General features: G+C 39.2%; 1 protein-coding gene across 4 annotated transcripts in view; it reads right to left on the reverse strand.

Annotated features, from left to right (window-relative positions):
- Positions 1-13,449, reverse strand: part of GALNT13 (polypeptide N-acetylgalactosaminyltransferase 13) — a 226,767-nt gene that overhangs the window by 81,236 nt on the left and 132,082 nt on the right. For all 4 annotated transcript variants that reach the window (XM_039335415.1, XM_039335413.1, XM_039335416.1 and 1 more), the window contains exons 4-6: positions 10,214-10,380; positions 7,048-7,255; positions 4,108-4,278 (exon numbers count right to left, since the gene is read on the reverse strand). In XM_039335415.1, coding sequence (XP_039191349.1) covers positions 4,108-4,278; positions 7,048-7,255; positions 10,214-10,380 — 546 coding nt within the window. The remainder of the gene's footprint in view (positions 1-4,107; positions 4,279-7,047; positions 7,256-10,213; positions 10,381-13,449) is intronic.

Genomic DNA, 13,449 nt, shown 5'->3' on the forward strand with positions numbered 1-13,449 from the left:
TGGTGGGAGTCCTGCCTGGAGCCTGGACCTGTGCCTGAATCTTAGCAGCAACTGGAAAATGAGTAACCATACTGAAGCAGCACTTCATCCAACTACTGCAAGAACATGTGGAGAAAGGCAAAGATTGTGTGAGGGGTCCTGGGTGCTCTCTGAACTTGGCTGTTTTCTTGCAGATGTTTCATTAGCCAAACTAGGTAACTGATGGCCAGTACTGAAGATGTTACCCAGTTTGGGTAATGAAATGTCTGCAAGAAAACAACCAAGTTCAGAAAGCACCAAGGACTCTTCATTTCAACCCTGAGCTGCAAATATTCTCCTTTATTGGTACAAAGTTGGGAGTCTTGCCTGCAGCTTGGACCTTTGGCTGAAGCTTAGCAGCAACTGGAAAATGAGTAACCACACTGAAGCAGTGTTACTATAAAGCAGTGTTTCTCAACCTTGACAATTTTAAGGCATGTGGACTTCAACTCCCAGAATTCCACAGCCAGCATTGCTGGCTGTGGAATTCTGGGAGTTGAAGTCCACATGCCTTAAAATTGTCAAGGTTGAGAAACACTGCTATAAAGACTTTTGAGATTTTAATTTGAACTAAGTAGCAAAAGAATAAGCATTAAAGGATCGAATATTAAAGACATATTCACTTGGCAAAGCTTATCACTTGCAAAGCTTAGAAGGATGGTGTTGATAGTGGTGTAACCCTTTAACTTTTTTTTCTTACAAACCATGTTCCAAATGTCTAAACCCATTTTCCTGTGTGACGTAAGACCTGTATGTAAGAGGGGCATTCCTGCTTGAATCTAGTTAAACTTGCATTACAAAAATATAAAGCCAGTTTTGTCATCACCACATTCTCTCTGATTTTGGTCTCCCATATCTGTATTATTGGCAACGCTTCATCTTTGCAATGTTAAGCTAAATGGGTTATTTGTTGCATTTCTATCCTACTAAAGGAATAACTATCAGTGAACTTTAATACATCTGAGAAGCCCCTCTTTCATAACTCAGCACTCTTAGCAGCTAACACCCTTTACAAGCTGATAGGTCAGCTTAACACAGATTTGCTTCACATTCTTATAGTTTGAGTTTCTCTTTGTCTACTTGTAGGATACAGCAGTATTCTCTCTGCCGTTCAGGACCCCATCATCTTCCTACTTCTCAATTTTTCCTTTTAATTTTCCTAAGGCTTATAGCTTCCTTCCGGGAGGTTCTGAAAGCTGAATCTGACTCTCAGCACTGCATAATATCTTCTCTCTCTTACTGCTTGTATTCAACCTAACCCATTGGGATGGCTCATTGTTTGAGTTTCTTCTTTAGGGAAAGCTACTTTCTCTGTCTATTGTAGCACATCATCATCATCATCATCATCATCATCATCATCGACAGACTTTATCTACCAAGGCAAATAGGTGGGCGTAGAATGCTACAAGTACATCAGATGGTTGAAGAAGAAAAAATGGCTTTGGAAGAATATCTGAAGAACAATGATGAAGATGCACTGAAATTAGTATATCAGGAAGGCTTACTGACTACTGGAGAGACCAAACTGGCCTACAAGAAAGACCAAATGAAGAACAGAATAGAGGCATGGGAAGACAAAGCACTACATGGCCAGTACATTAAAAAAATAGCTGGGAAAGCAGATAATAACAAGACTTGGCAATGGCTAAGAGCAGGAAAATTGAAGAAAGAGACCGAGGGACTAATTCTGGCTGCACAAGACCAAGCCTTAAGGATAAATGCATATAAAGTCAAAATTGAGAACACAGCAACAGACAGTAAGTGCCGCCTATGCAAAGAAGCTGAAGAAACAGTGGACCACCTGGTAAGCTGCTGCAAGAAGATCGCACAGACTGACTACAAGCAGCGGCATGACAAAGTAGCAACAATGGTGCATTGGAAGATCTGGAAGAAATATAATTTGCCTGTAAGAAAGAACTGGTGGGATCATAAAATAGAGAAAGTCATAGAAAATGATAAAATTAAACTGCTCTGACACTTCAAAATTCAAACAGACAAGCACCTGCAACATAACACCCCGGACTTAACAATTGTCGATAAGAAAGACAAAAAAGTCTGGATAGTGGATGTGTCAGTGCCAGGAGACAGCAGAATAGACGAGAAAGAACTGGAAAAGATAACAAAATACAAAAACCTACAAATAGAAATACAAAGTGTGGCAAAAGCAAGCAAGGGTAGTACCAATAGTAATAGGCGCCTTGGGTGAAATCTCAAAACAACTGGAGCACTACTTGAACACCATTGGCATTGACAAATTTGCCATTAGTCAATTGCAAAAGGCGGCCTTATTAGGAACTGCTTCCATCTTGCGACGATATCTGTAATACCATCAAACAATCACATCTGCCTATCCCAGGTCCTGGGTAAGGACTCGATAGGTAGACAAAATGCCAAATCCAGTCTGAACATCTGGCTGACTGTGCGATGATCCATAATAATGATAATAATAATAAAAATTGGAAGGGACCTTGGAGGTTGTCTAGTCCAACCCCCTACTCAAGCAGGAAACCCTATACCATTTCAGACAAATGGCTGTCCAGTCTCTTCTTAAAAACTTCCAGATAAAAAAACTTCCAGATAAAAACCTTCTTTGATCTGATCAATGTTCACTCTCTCTTCTCTGTGAAATATGGCACTAATCGTCTGATGTTTATTTTTATTTTGAAAATCCACAAGTTTGAACTTGCTACAAATACATGCCAGGTTGTTTTCAGAGAGCATTAAACATAGCCAAAGCATTGCAAGTCAGGACTCTAAAGTCCTGTCTGTTCAGCCTCATTATTTTTAAAGTGATTGTCAGTAATAAACTTTGATTTCATTTGGTTTCTTGCTGAGGCTCTCAGCTTATGAGTACAGCATTGATTTAGAGGGGCATTTTGTTAAGGTTTTCCCCTACAATTCCATTGCCAAACTCCTGCTTGTTCTCCCTATTCATTCACTCATTACTGTCCACCATAATCAAAGTCCCATCTATTTTCCTGATCTATGTGGTACATGATCCCATGTCTTAAAGTCTTATAAATACTGTATATACATATGCAGATAGATAGATAGATAGATAGATAGATAGATAGATAGATAGATAGATAGATAGATAGATAGATAGATAGATGGGTAGGTAGGTAGGTAGGTAGGTAGGTCGGTCTTTGGTTATTCGGGTTTTCTCCCGCGTCAAATTGGAAGTGTCTTTGCGACGTTTTGACGAAGTCCCATTCGTCATCTTCAGGCTGGTGTTTTTGGCTTCGTGATTCTAGGAGCAATGTGTGATCGTAGCTGTTTCTTCCTTTTAACTGCCAGTGGGGGTATGAACTGATTGGATAAGAGCTTGGCTGTGTTCTGATTGGATGGAGGTATGTTCTGATTGGTTAGGAGCTTGGCTGTGCTCTGACTGGATGGGGGGTTGGCTGTGCTCTGATTGGTTGGGGGAGTGTTCTGTTTGAGTGGGGGCTTTGTTGTGCTCAGGTTAGTCTGAGTTGCACGGGAGATGGTGAGCTGCATTGCTATTGTTTCGCTTCGCGTTTGTGGTCGTGCCTCATCTTCAATCCATACATGAAGCAAACTGACACCCACCATGAAGATGAGGCACCACCACGAACGCAAAGCCAAACAATAGCAATGCAGCTCATCATCTCACATCCCCGTGCAACTCAGACTAACCTGAGCACAACAAAGCCCCCACCCAAAGAGAACACTCTCCCAACCAATCAGAGCACAGCCACCCCCCCATCCAATCAGAGCACAGCCAACTCCCCATCCAATCAGAGCACAGCCAAGCTCCTAACCAATCAGAACACACCTCCATCCAATCAGAACACAGCCAAGCTCTCATCCAATCAGTTCATACCCCCACTGGCAGTTAAAAGGAAGAAACAGCTACGATCACACATTGCTCCTAGAAGCACAAAGCCGAAAACACCAGCCTGAAGATGACGAATGAGACTTTGTCGAAACGTCGCCAAGACACTTCCAATTTGATGTGGGAGAAAACCCGAATAACCAAAGACATACACACACACACACACATACACACACACACACACACACAAAACAATTAATGCTCATAAATCATCCTCTGTCTCTACTACTTACCTCACAGGCAAAGTTCTGTCTCCTTTCCTCCTGTCCATTTCTCTTTGGGGAACTGGGTACCAACGAAAATTGAGTTTCCAGTTGAATCCTCCATACGTCATGTCTGATCCAGCCATGTATTCAAATGTGTCATCACTGATTACATCGATAATTGGGCATACAACAATTTTTCTATGAAACAAAAACAAATATGCAAACATATTTTCCTGTCAAGGAAATCAGTCTGGTCCAAATACACACATTTTCAGAGGTAAGGCTGTATGTAAAAGGCTGAATCCCTTTTGAAATCTATTAACACCTTGATTAAATAAATACAATCAAAATCTACTCAGGAGAAGAAAGCACGAAGGCAGGACATGAAGGCCTCCTTCTCCTCCCTTTCCTAAACATTGTTAACAATATATCTGAAGATTTATCCATGCAGCCTTGGCAACTGAAACTAGGCAAAGCTCCAAAGATTGCTGCATCCGTTTGGAGATATGAACTGTGACCAAGTTTGGGGGGGGAGGGGGAAATACCTGCTTCCACAAGCATTTGAGTGGATTACTGTTTTTAAAATCCAGATGTATTATTCATGGCACATTAAGCACATCCACACCTTGCGAAATCCATAACATATAAGTATGCACAATTCTTTTTAGGTCTTCCTTTTTTTTTTTAACCCCAAAGCACACATGTTTTCCTCGAGCAAAACACAAATGGATAAGCTCAATATACAAACTATTAATAAGAAGTCACAGATAGGAAATGGAGCAACATTCATTGTGTTTCCCACTCATCCACTGTATGAAAAGCTTTTACTTATTCTGAATTCAAAATCTAGCTACACCGATGAAGACGAAAATAGAAATAGATTTTCACCATGTGAGGTCTATCAGCTAGCAAACAATCAGAAACATATATTTCCAAGAAACTTAATGAGAAAGGGGAGGAGGGGGAAACCATAAAGGAAATTGAGTATGCAGAATTCAAACTACAAATGTGGAAACAGAGATGACAGATTCAGTTCACAATGCAATTAATGACTGGAACCACAGAATAATACACAACAAGAAGCTAGACATCCATCTGCCAACATGATTTCATTTCACTGACTCCATCGAAGAGTCAGATTATTGCATTCAATCATTTCAATGGCAACTTCCAATTCTACGGCTCTATGAAATTATCAATATTTGAGTGGTCTGGCTAATGTTCACAGAAAGCTCTTTTCAAGTACATGATGTATTGTCTTTTCACTGCAGTTCTTGTGTGGTTCTGATGCTGAGAGAACCAGGGGCAGGTTAAGCTATGATTTCTATGGGGCTGCCCTTGAAGAATGCCAATAAGCTTCATTTGGTCCAGAATGCAGCAGTGCCAGCAGTTATAGGTTTATCTCTCAGTGCCCGTGTTTTGCTCTGAGAACTGCACTGGCTTTTGGGTGCAATTCAAGTCTTACATGCCATGGGTCCACCTTACTCCCATTATTCCTATCCATTCCATTGGGCAGGAGGAACACGTTGCGGATTCCATCTACTAAAGATTTTTATTTAGTGGGTCTCAGGAATCATGCCTTTTCCTTGATTGCTCCTACACCCAGGAACATCATACTACTAAGATTGCTACTAAGACGCCCAGAGTTGTTCCGAGCGGAGAGGGCAGCAAATCAGATAAGTAAGTAAATAAGTAAATAAGAGCTAGTCCTGACTCTGCTCATGTTTTGGAAAACTTTGAAAACCTAGCTGGGAACCAGGCAACAGAAAGAGAGCATTGCTTGGAGGTAAATGGTATGTGGCAGATTCTGGGGAGTGCTGGGCCACAGAGGCAATCACGCCATTCCCCAAGGCTCACGTCCTTTAAGGGACTGGCACGAAGCACTGCCACATAGTGCCACTAGACCAAGATGGGCTGGAGATGGAGAACTGACACACCAACAGAATCGAAGTAGGCATTTTCCAAATTTTTGACACGTCAAGCCCAAAGGTTTCACTGCTGTAGGAATTCAACAAGCAGGACTTGAGTACAACAGCATCCTCCCAGTTGCATTTCCAAGCAACTGCTTCTGATACGGCAAATCATATGTACAGTAGATATGCTGCTATAGTAATTGCTAGAAGCTATTGATAATCTTATTCTTTTTTTAATTCCCTTTGAAAACCATCCATATTTGTAGCCCCTACCCTATATATCACATATAAATTATGTGAAGATATGCCTTCTTCTGTGTATTCTTGGATAACTGCAGACTCTTATTCTGGAACTATTAACTCTTAGCAAAATCTTAATTAATGGAATGGCACAGGCTTTACTCAAGTAAATCTACATATCTTTGTGAGTGAATAAAACAGCAAACAATTGTGAGAGGGAAAGAAAGCATCTCCCATGTGAGATAACAGAAAAACTTCTGAGACTGTTTGCTCTCTGCATTTTCTACAAATTAGTATTTATGTCATCTGGGATGTTTTCTGATTATAATGGATGACTGGGCTACAGAAAACAAATGTTTAAATACCATTACATTCTTACCTCACCTTGCCTGTGGAAACCGAAAGCAACACTCACATAAACAATTCTTAGAGAAAGCCTAACTACTGCAGAATACTTCAGTAAATGAATCTAGATATTCCTGGTGCAAATCCATATTCTTAGAAACGATGTCACACTCGCTGTCAGAGGTCTTTCAACTGACAATCAGAAGAAAAATGGGCCCATTAAGCAGGAAGGCACTGTTTTAAAGCCATCAGCAAAGTTCAGTATGTGTGCTTCCAGATTAAACTAGCAAACTAGAACCAAACAGAATATAGCATTCTTCAGTTCTTTTATTGAAGCAAGACATTTCTGGTAGTTGAGATACAAACAGCAGGAAAAGAGTGATTAATAACAAACAGACCCTTAAAAAAGAGAGAGAGAAAGAGAGTGGCAGAGGCTGTCATAGTAACAGAACCTGTTCTTAATTCTCACCTGTCTTCCTTTATCCTTGCCAGCAGGGGCTCCAGCCAACCTGTAGTGCATTCACAGTGTGCATCCAAGAAAGTGATGACCTGGCCTTTAGAAGCAGCAGCACCTCTAAGCCGAGCTCGGATCAGTCCCGACCGTTGTTCCATTCTAATAATTTTTACTGGCACTTGCAAATTTCTTACATAATTCTCTAATGGGAGCTTCAGAAAATCTGCCAAATGCCATTAAGAAAGAAAATACAACACAGTTTGTTCAAGCTAAACTCCAAGATTAAAAACAAACAAACACCAACATTCGTAAAATGGAATGGAATGGAATGGAATGGAATGGAATGGAATGGAATGGAATAGAATAGAATAGAATAGAATAGAATAGAATAGAATAGAATAGAATAGAATAGAATAGAATAGGAGTAGAGTAGAGTAGAGTAGAATAAGAATAGAATAGAATAGAATAGAATAGAATAGAATAGAATAGAATAGAATAGAATAGAATAGAATAGAATAAGAATCTACGAGCTGACTGCTTTCTGCTTTCCATAAAAAAATAATCAAAAAGGGCAAAAGTTCCTGAATACAGAGAAAAAAACCCAACAAAAAGAGAGATAATTTTTTGCTTTAAAAAATACAAAAAGGGAAAGAACAAGGGGGGGAGGGAAAAATAGGAAACCAAGACTACTGAACTAAATAATATAACATTCTTTATTTTACAGGACCTTAAGAACACAGTAATCTATATATTATTGCATGAAAATAAAACACCATTTGGACAAACAGAACACCGTCTATGTATATTTTAAAAAGATATCTTGCAGCCACAAATCCCAACACCTTCTTATTCTCATGTGGTTCATGGGTCAATGTGAGTCCACAGAGCATGGAAGATCATTTCATTGCCTACAGAATGTTCTCACTTCAGATGGTGGCACAGAGAGAAGGCATTCTATTTCTGGATTAGGATCAATCATGAGCCCTCTAGAGTATATTTTGCAGCCTACCTGAAACAAGCAGCCACTACTGCTGAGCCTGATTCTAACTTCTTTAGCAATTTAGAAAGAAAATATTCTTCCAGGATACAATAATATAATGATATAGCAGGGGAAATGAAATAAACAGATTACTGTAAAATGAATTAAAAGATTCTGACTGCTGCACTATTTGTATACTATTAAAAAAAAAAAAACACCACATCATTATCTCATGAACAGGACAATCCTAAAACATATTTCAGGGAACAAGCCTCATTGAACTTAATGAGATTGCTGAATAAAGTGGTACAGGATTATGCTATAAAATACTCCTCTTGTTTTAAAAGTCAAATAAACATGTTATTTAAGCACATAATAAAAAGCAGCCCAACCTTAAGAGATAAAAAAGTAGCAGCAATGTAATCATCATACTTTCAAATATTTTCTTAATAATATTTTCAATGTGCACCAAAAGGATCCAACTTCATATGGAAAAACTGACTTTCTGGGAAGGGAATTCTGAAATTTAGGAGCACTTCCTCAAAATTGGGGGTCTTCAAACTTGGCCCTTTTATGACTTGTGAACTTCAGCTTCCAGAATTCCTCAGCCAGCACGCTGGCTGAGGAATTCTGGAAGTTAAAGTCCACAAGTCATAAAAGGGCTAAGTTTAAAGACCCCTGCTCAAAATGATTGCAAGCATGGACAATTTCTATTGGCTTGAGGGATATAGCAGCCTTTGGATAGGATCAGAACATATTTTTGGGGAAGGTCACAGAAGCAGTACAATGGACTCCTTAAGTCTTTGCAAGATTGAAGGCATCCATTTTGTTTTTAGCCCTCATACCATTCCCTACTAAAATGATTGACCTCTGTCACTTTTTGTGGCTCTGGGGACAGGATTTTAATGGACCACATGTGGAACCATGAGCACACTTTTCATAGCCCTCACTTAATATCATGTGTGAACCCAGCTTCTGCCTCTTATTCAGTAGCAGAAAACTGTATCTCAGTTCCATTGTGAAAAACAGAATCTGACTGAAGATTTTTTTCATGCTGTTAGAACGCCACAGGCTTAAAAACTGGAAGGAAGCATCCATTGTTCTTCCTGAGATAATAATCAGTTAGCTGCATTCAGATGCCATGATAAAAAGAACAGTTTCTCTTTCAGGCAGGGAACTTTTTTTATTGTTATGAAGAGAATGAGCCAACGTATGCATTGCGCTCACGTTTTCTCATCTTAGAAGTACAGCTTCAGTGCACTTTACTTCCGCTATTAACCCTGCTAATTATGGCTTAATCAACACCCCATGATTAAGCAAGCCATGGCTAGGCTGCCACTACATGCTCTGAAGTTTTGAAAAAGAATGGAATTCTTGAGGTAAGGTCTTAACAAAGGTTGTATAATATTCAATTCATCACAGCTTCTTTCAAAGCAAAGGCAATCCCACTTTCACATGAATAAATGATCAGTAAGGGATCTGTTAAAGTGCCCTCAACAGGCACATCAAATAAAATTAATCTAAAATCCACTAGATGTCTTGTATTTCTATTCCAATGCTCTCCAACTAGGAGAGTAAATTTAGTGGAAGGTTGAACAAGCCAAAGGCATCTCTACATTCTGACCAAATTCTTCAGCTGAACAAGATAAAAAGTGTTTTAGCAATAGCAATTAGATTTATATACCTCTTCATAGTGCTTTACAGCCCTCTTTAAGTGGTTTACAGAGTCAACATATGACCCCCCCAACAATCTGGGTCCTCATTTTACTGATCTCAGAAGGATGGAAGGCTTCTTGAGCCAGTGAGTCAACCTTGAGCCAGTGAGGCTTGAACTCCTGGCTGTGAGGAGAGTTTGCCTGCAATACTACATTCTAACTACTGTGCCACCATGGCTCCTGTTTTGTGACTTGTTCTCAGGGAATCCCATGTAATTTCTTACTTGAAATTTAAGAAAAACCTGCCCTGCTCCATTAATGCACATTCTCGTTGCTTTTTATAATCATTTGTCCACAATGGTAAAATGAGTTCTAAAATTGTGTTTTTCTCCACACCGCTCTAGTCATTCTCTTCAGAAAAATGCCGGGGAATGCCATTACAAGATTTATTAAGTAGTATTAAAGAAATCATACAAAGAAAGAAAAACTATCCCTTGTCCACAATACTGTTCAAATGTTAATGAGTTTTATTTTTGGACATTCTTACCTCTTTCACTGGCATCGTCTACCAAGATGATCTCAGAAAGTAAGTAGTGCGGAGACCGATTCATAACACTGTAAATAGTACGAAGCAAAGTACTCCAAGCTTCATTATGAAACACTATGACCACACTTGTGGTGGGTAACTCATCAGGGTAGACTTTTGTCTTACATCTGTCAAATGAAAAAAAAAGAAAGAAAAAAAAGAAGCATCAGAAAATGTACTCAGAAATCGTGACACTAAATAACAATGTACTAGTTAATCAGGTTTCATAGACTAGGCCTCAACGTTCCATACAGAAAGAATGAAAGTAGGATATTCATCTTTCAAATCTGTAAAGATACACCTGCTAACAAAAAAAAGGGATAAAGGAGCTAAAAGTGATATTAATTTTAAGGTTTGTGAAAACTGTCTCATTAATATGTTTCATTATTGGTAAATGCTGAATATAAGGATTCACTGTTTCTAAATTAATGACATGATATGAAATGAAAAACCTTTCAGCACTAAATATCTGCCACAGTCTAAGAGAAGCAAGAGAATAAATGGAAATATGTGCTTCCTCTACATAATTATAGTTTCTTGAAGAAAATGGACAAACAAAAATATCTGTATATATAAACATATATCTGCCCAAGACAATATGCTTCAGCATTGCTCCTCTGCCCCTCACCTTCTAAAAATCAGTCTTCTCAAAATTTGTCCAATGTGTCTTCAGTTGCTCACAACTGAAGACAATGAGAGGGGCACTGAACACACAAAAATCAAAGATGAATCAACAATTACTCAAAATAAATCCCATGATGGAAAGAGCATATTCATATGCTATATGTACGAAATTAGGTTCTGTATAAATACATACTATGTAGTCAGCCATGGTGTATGTTGAAATAACACTGTATGAGACTTGGATCCTGTCCTTCTCCAGCATTATTTGATGGAAAGAAATAATGGAATCAAAAGACCTAAAATGGATAATTTATGCCATAAAATCCAACACCCTGCTCAGTGAGGGAGCAAGATTAACGCATCCCAAACTCTGGAACTGTAATTTTGATTCTCTTCCTTGTGGAAAAACTGCTTCTTCCATCAGAGTCAGAAGCCTTTGTTTTTTTTTTTCACATTGAGTGGTTTTTGTGCCACGTCCAAAACATAGCAGTTTTCCACAAGATGTGGTATCCTGAGTTTGTTGCCTTTATTTCCAAGTTGGTGGCATTCTGGCAACATTATAATTTATAAGGTTAGTTCTTAAATTAGAGATCTTTGCATTGAATAATATGACCAACCAATTCAGTTAGCCTGTCAACGCTGCTAATATTGAATATTCTTGCTTTGACAGTATTTTTAGAGTTAAATCAGGTGACAGTGAAAGGGGAGGAGAATATAAGGAAAGCCCGGGAAAAAGTAACGGAAGTGAATCTTTGCCCTCCAAGTTAATTGGAAGATGTGAATCATGACCCCAAAACAGGGGAGGGGAAATGCCTGGAATGTTATGTGCAAAGGAAGGGAAATTCAGATCTTAGCATCCACCATGCCGTGCTGATATCTCTGTAACATTAATAAAGGCTTTTTAGGTTAAAAAAATGCCTGAAGGTTCTTTGAAGTGTTTCGTTAATCAGACACATGACATAGCCTTAGAGAAACGTATGACAAACTGCCAAAGACAAGTAGAATCCTCACCATTAGCCACTAATGTCCCTCAGTAAGACTGATAATCTTTTTTTATCTTCCTTTTTTTTTAACTTTCCTTCCTAACAATTGAGATGTGAAAGCCTCAACTTGCCAAAGCCATGATGGGCAGTGGAAGCAAATATCTATGATTCAAATATAATAGCAACTCTACCATAGGAAATTAAAGAGAACATACAATAACAAGCATTAATTCATAACATGAAATAAAAATAGATTTTTTTATTAAAAAAAACTAAGAGGGAGATAATATAATAGATCAAAATGAAGGTGGACAGATCTTGTAGAGTAGAATTGATGAACATATGCAAGAACTGAATAAAAGAGTTAAATGTACTTTAGAAACGATTAATTGGCATCATCTAGATCAGTGGTTCTCAACCTTTTTATACGGCGACCCCCGGTCACATGGATGCGGCGCGCATGCGTGGCGGCGCCCCCATGTGCGATGCGCATGCGCGGCAGCGCCCCCGGAGGGGGAAAAATGGCGGATCGCGGTGTTTGGCGACCCCCGTAAAATGGTCGTTCGACCCCAAATGGGGTTGCGACCCATAGGTTGAGAACCGCTGATCTATATTATTGTGGGTGTCTTTAAAAATAGGAACCCATGGGCTGGTGATAATTTCCTGTGACACTCCAGTGAATGATGATAGTGGAAGAATCAGAAAGGACCTCTTGGGAAAGCTCTGCACTTTCTAAATGAATGAAACCCGGGGGAAAAAGTTATTTTGCTAAATGGCATGAATGGATGGATGGGAATGAGACAAGTGAATACAGAGAAAGTGTCTGACACATTAGGAGATCAAATAATGAAAATGTTAAAGTGAAAAAATATTTTTAAAGTCTGTTTTAAGCATAAGCCTACTGATATGTTGGCACAAAAGAGAAACAAGTACGGACGGTCCTTGACCTACAACCAGAATTGAGCCCAAAATTTCCACTGCTAAGCCAAACAGTTGTTAAGTGAGTTTTGCCCCATTTTATGAACTTTCTTGCCACGGTTGTTAAGTGAACCACTGCAGCTGTGAAGTTAGTAACATGTTTGTTAAGTGAATCTGGCTTACCAATTGATTTTGCTTCTCAGGTCACTAAAGATGATCATATGACCCCAGGATACTGCAACCATCATAAATATGAGTCAATTGCCAAGCATATGAATTTTGATCATGTGACTACAGGGATGCTGCAACAGTTGTAACTATCGTAAATGCCGGCGTATAAGACGATTTCCTCGAGTGCTGAAATCGGCGCCAAAGACGGGGGTCGTCTTATACGCCGAGTCGTCTTATACGCCGGAAATACTGGTAGTTTCCGGCGTATAAGACGACGTTCTAGGAATGCGGCCCGGCTATAAAGACGGGGGTCGTCTTATACGCCGGGTCGCCTAATACGGCGGCATATGCGGTATGAAAAATGGTCATAAGTCACTTTTTTTAGTACTGTTGTAGCTTCAAACAGTCACTAAGTGAATTGCTGTAAGCCAAATTCACTTAACAACCGAGGATTACCTGTAACTGATGGATTTTACTGTTCATGATGAACAACCAAAATAA

The sequence above is a fragment of the Crotalus tigris genome, unplaced genomic scaffold (assembly GCF_016545835.1).
Source record: "Crotalus tigris isolate CLP2741 ecotype Arizona unplaced genomic scaffold, ASM1654583v1 scf7180000017641.3106099, whole genome shotgun sequence".
In the NCBI taxonomy this organism is placed as follows: Eukaryota; Metazoa; Chordata; class Lepidosauria; order Squamata; family Viperidae; genus Crotalus; species Crotalus tigris.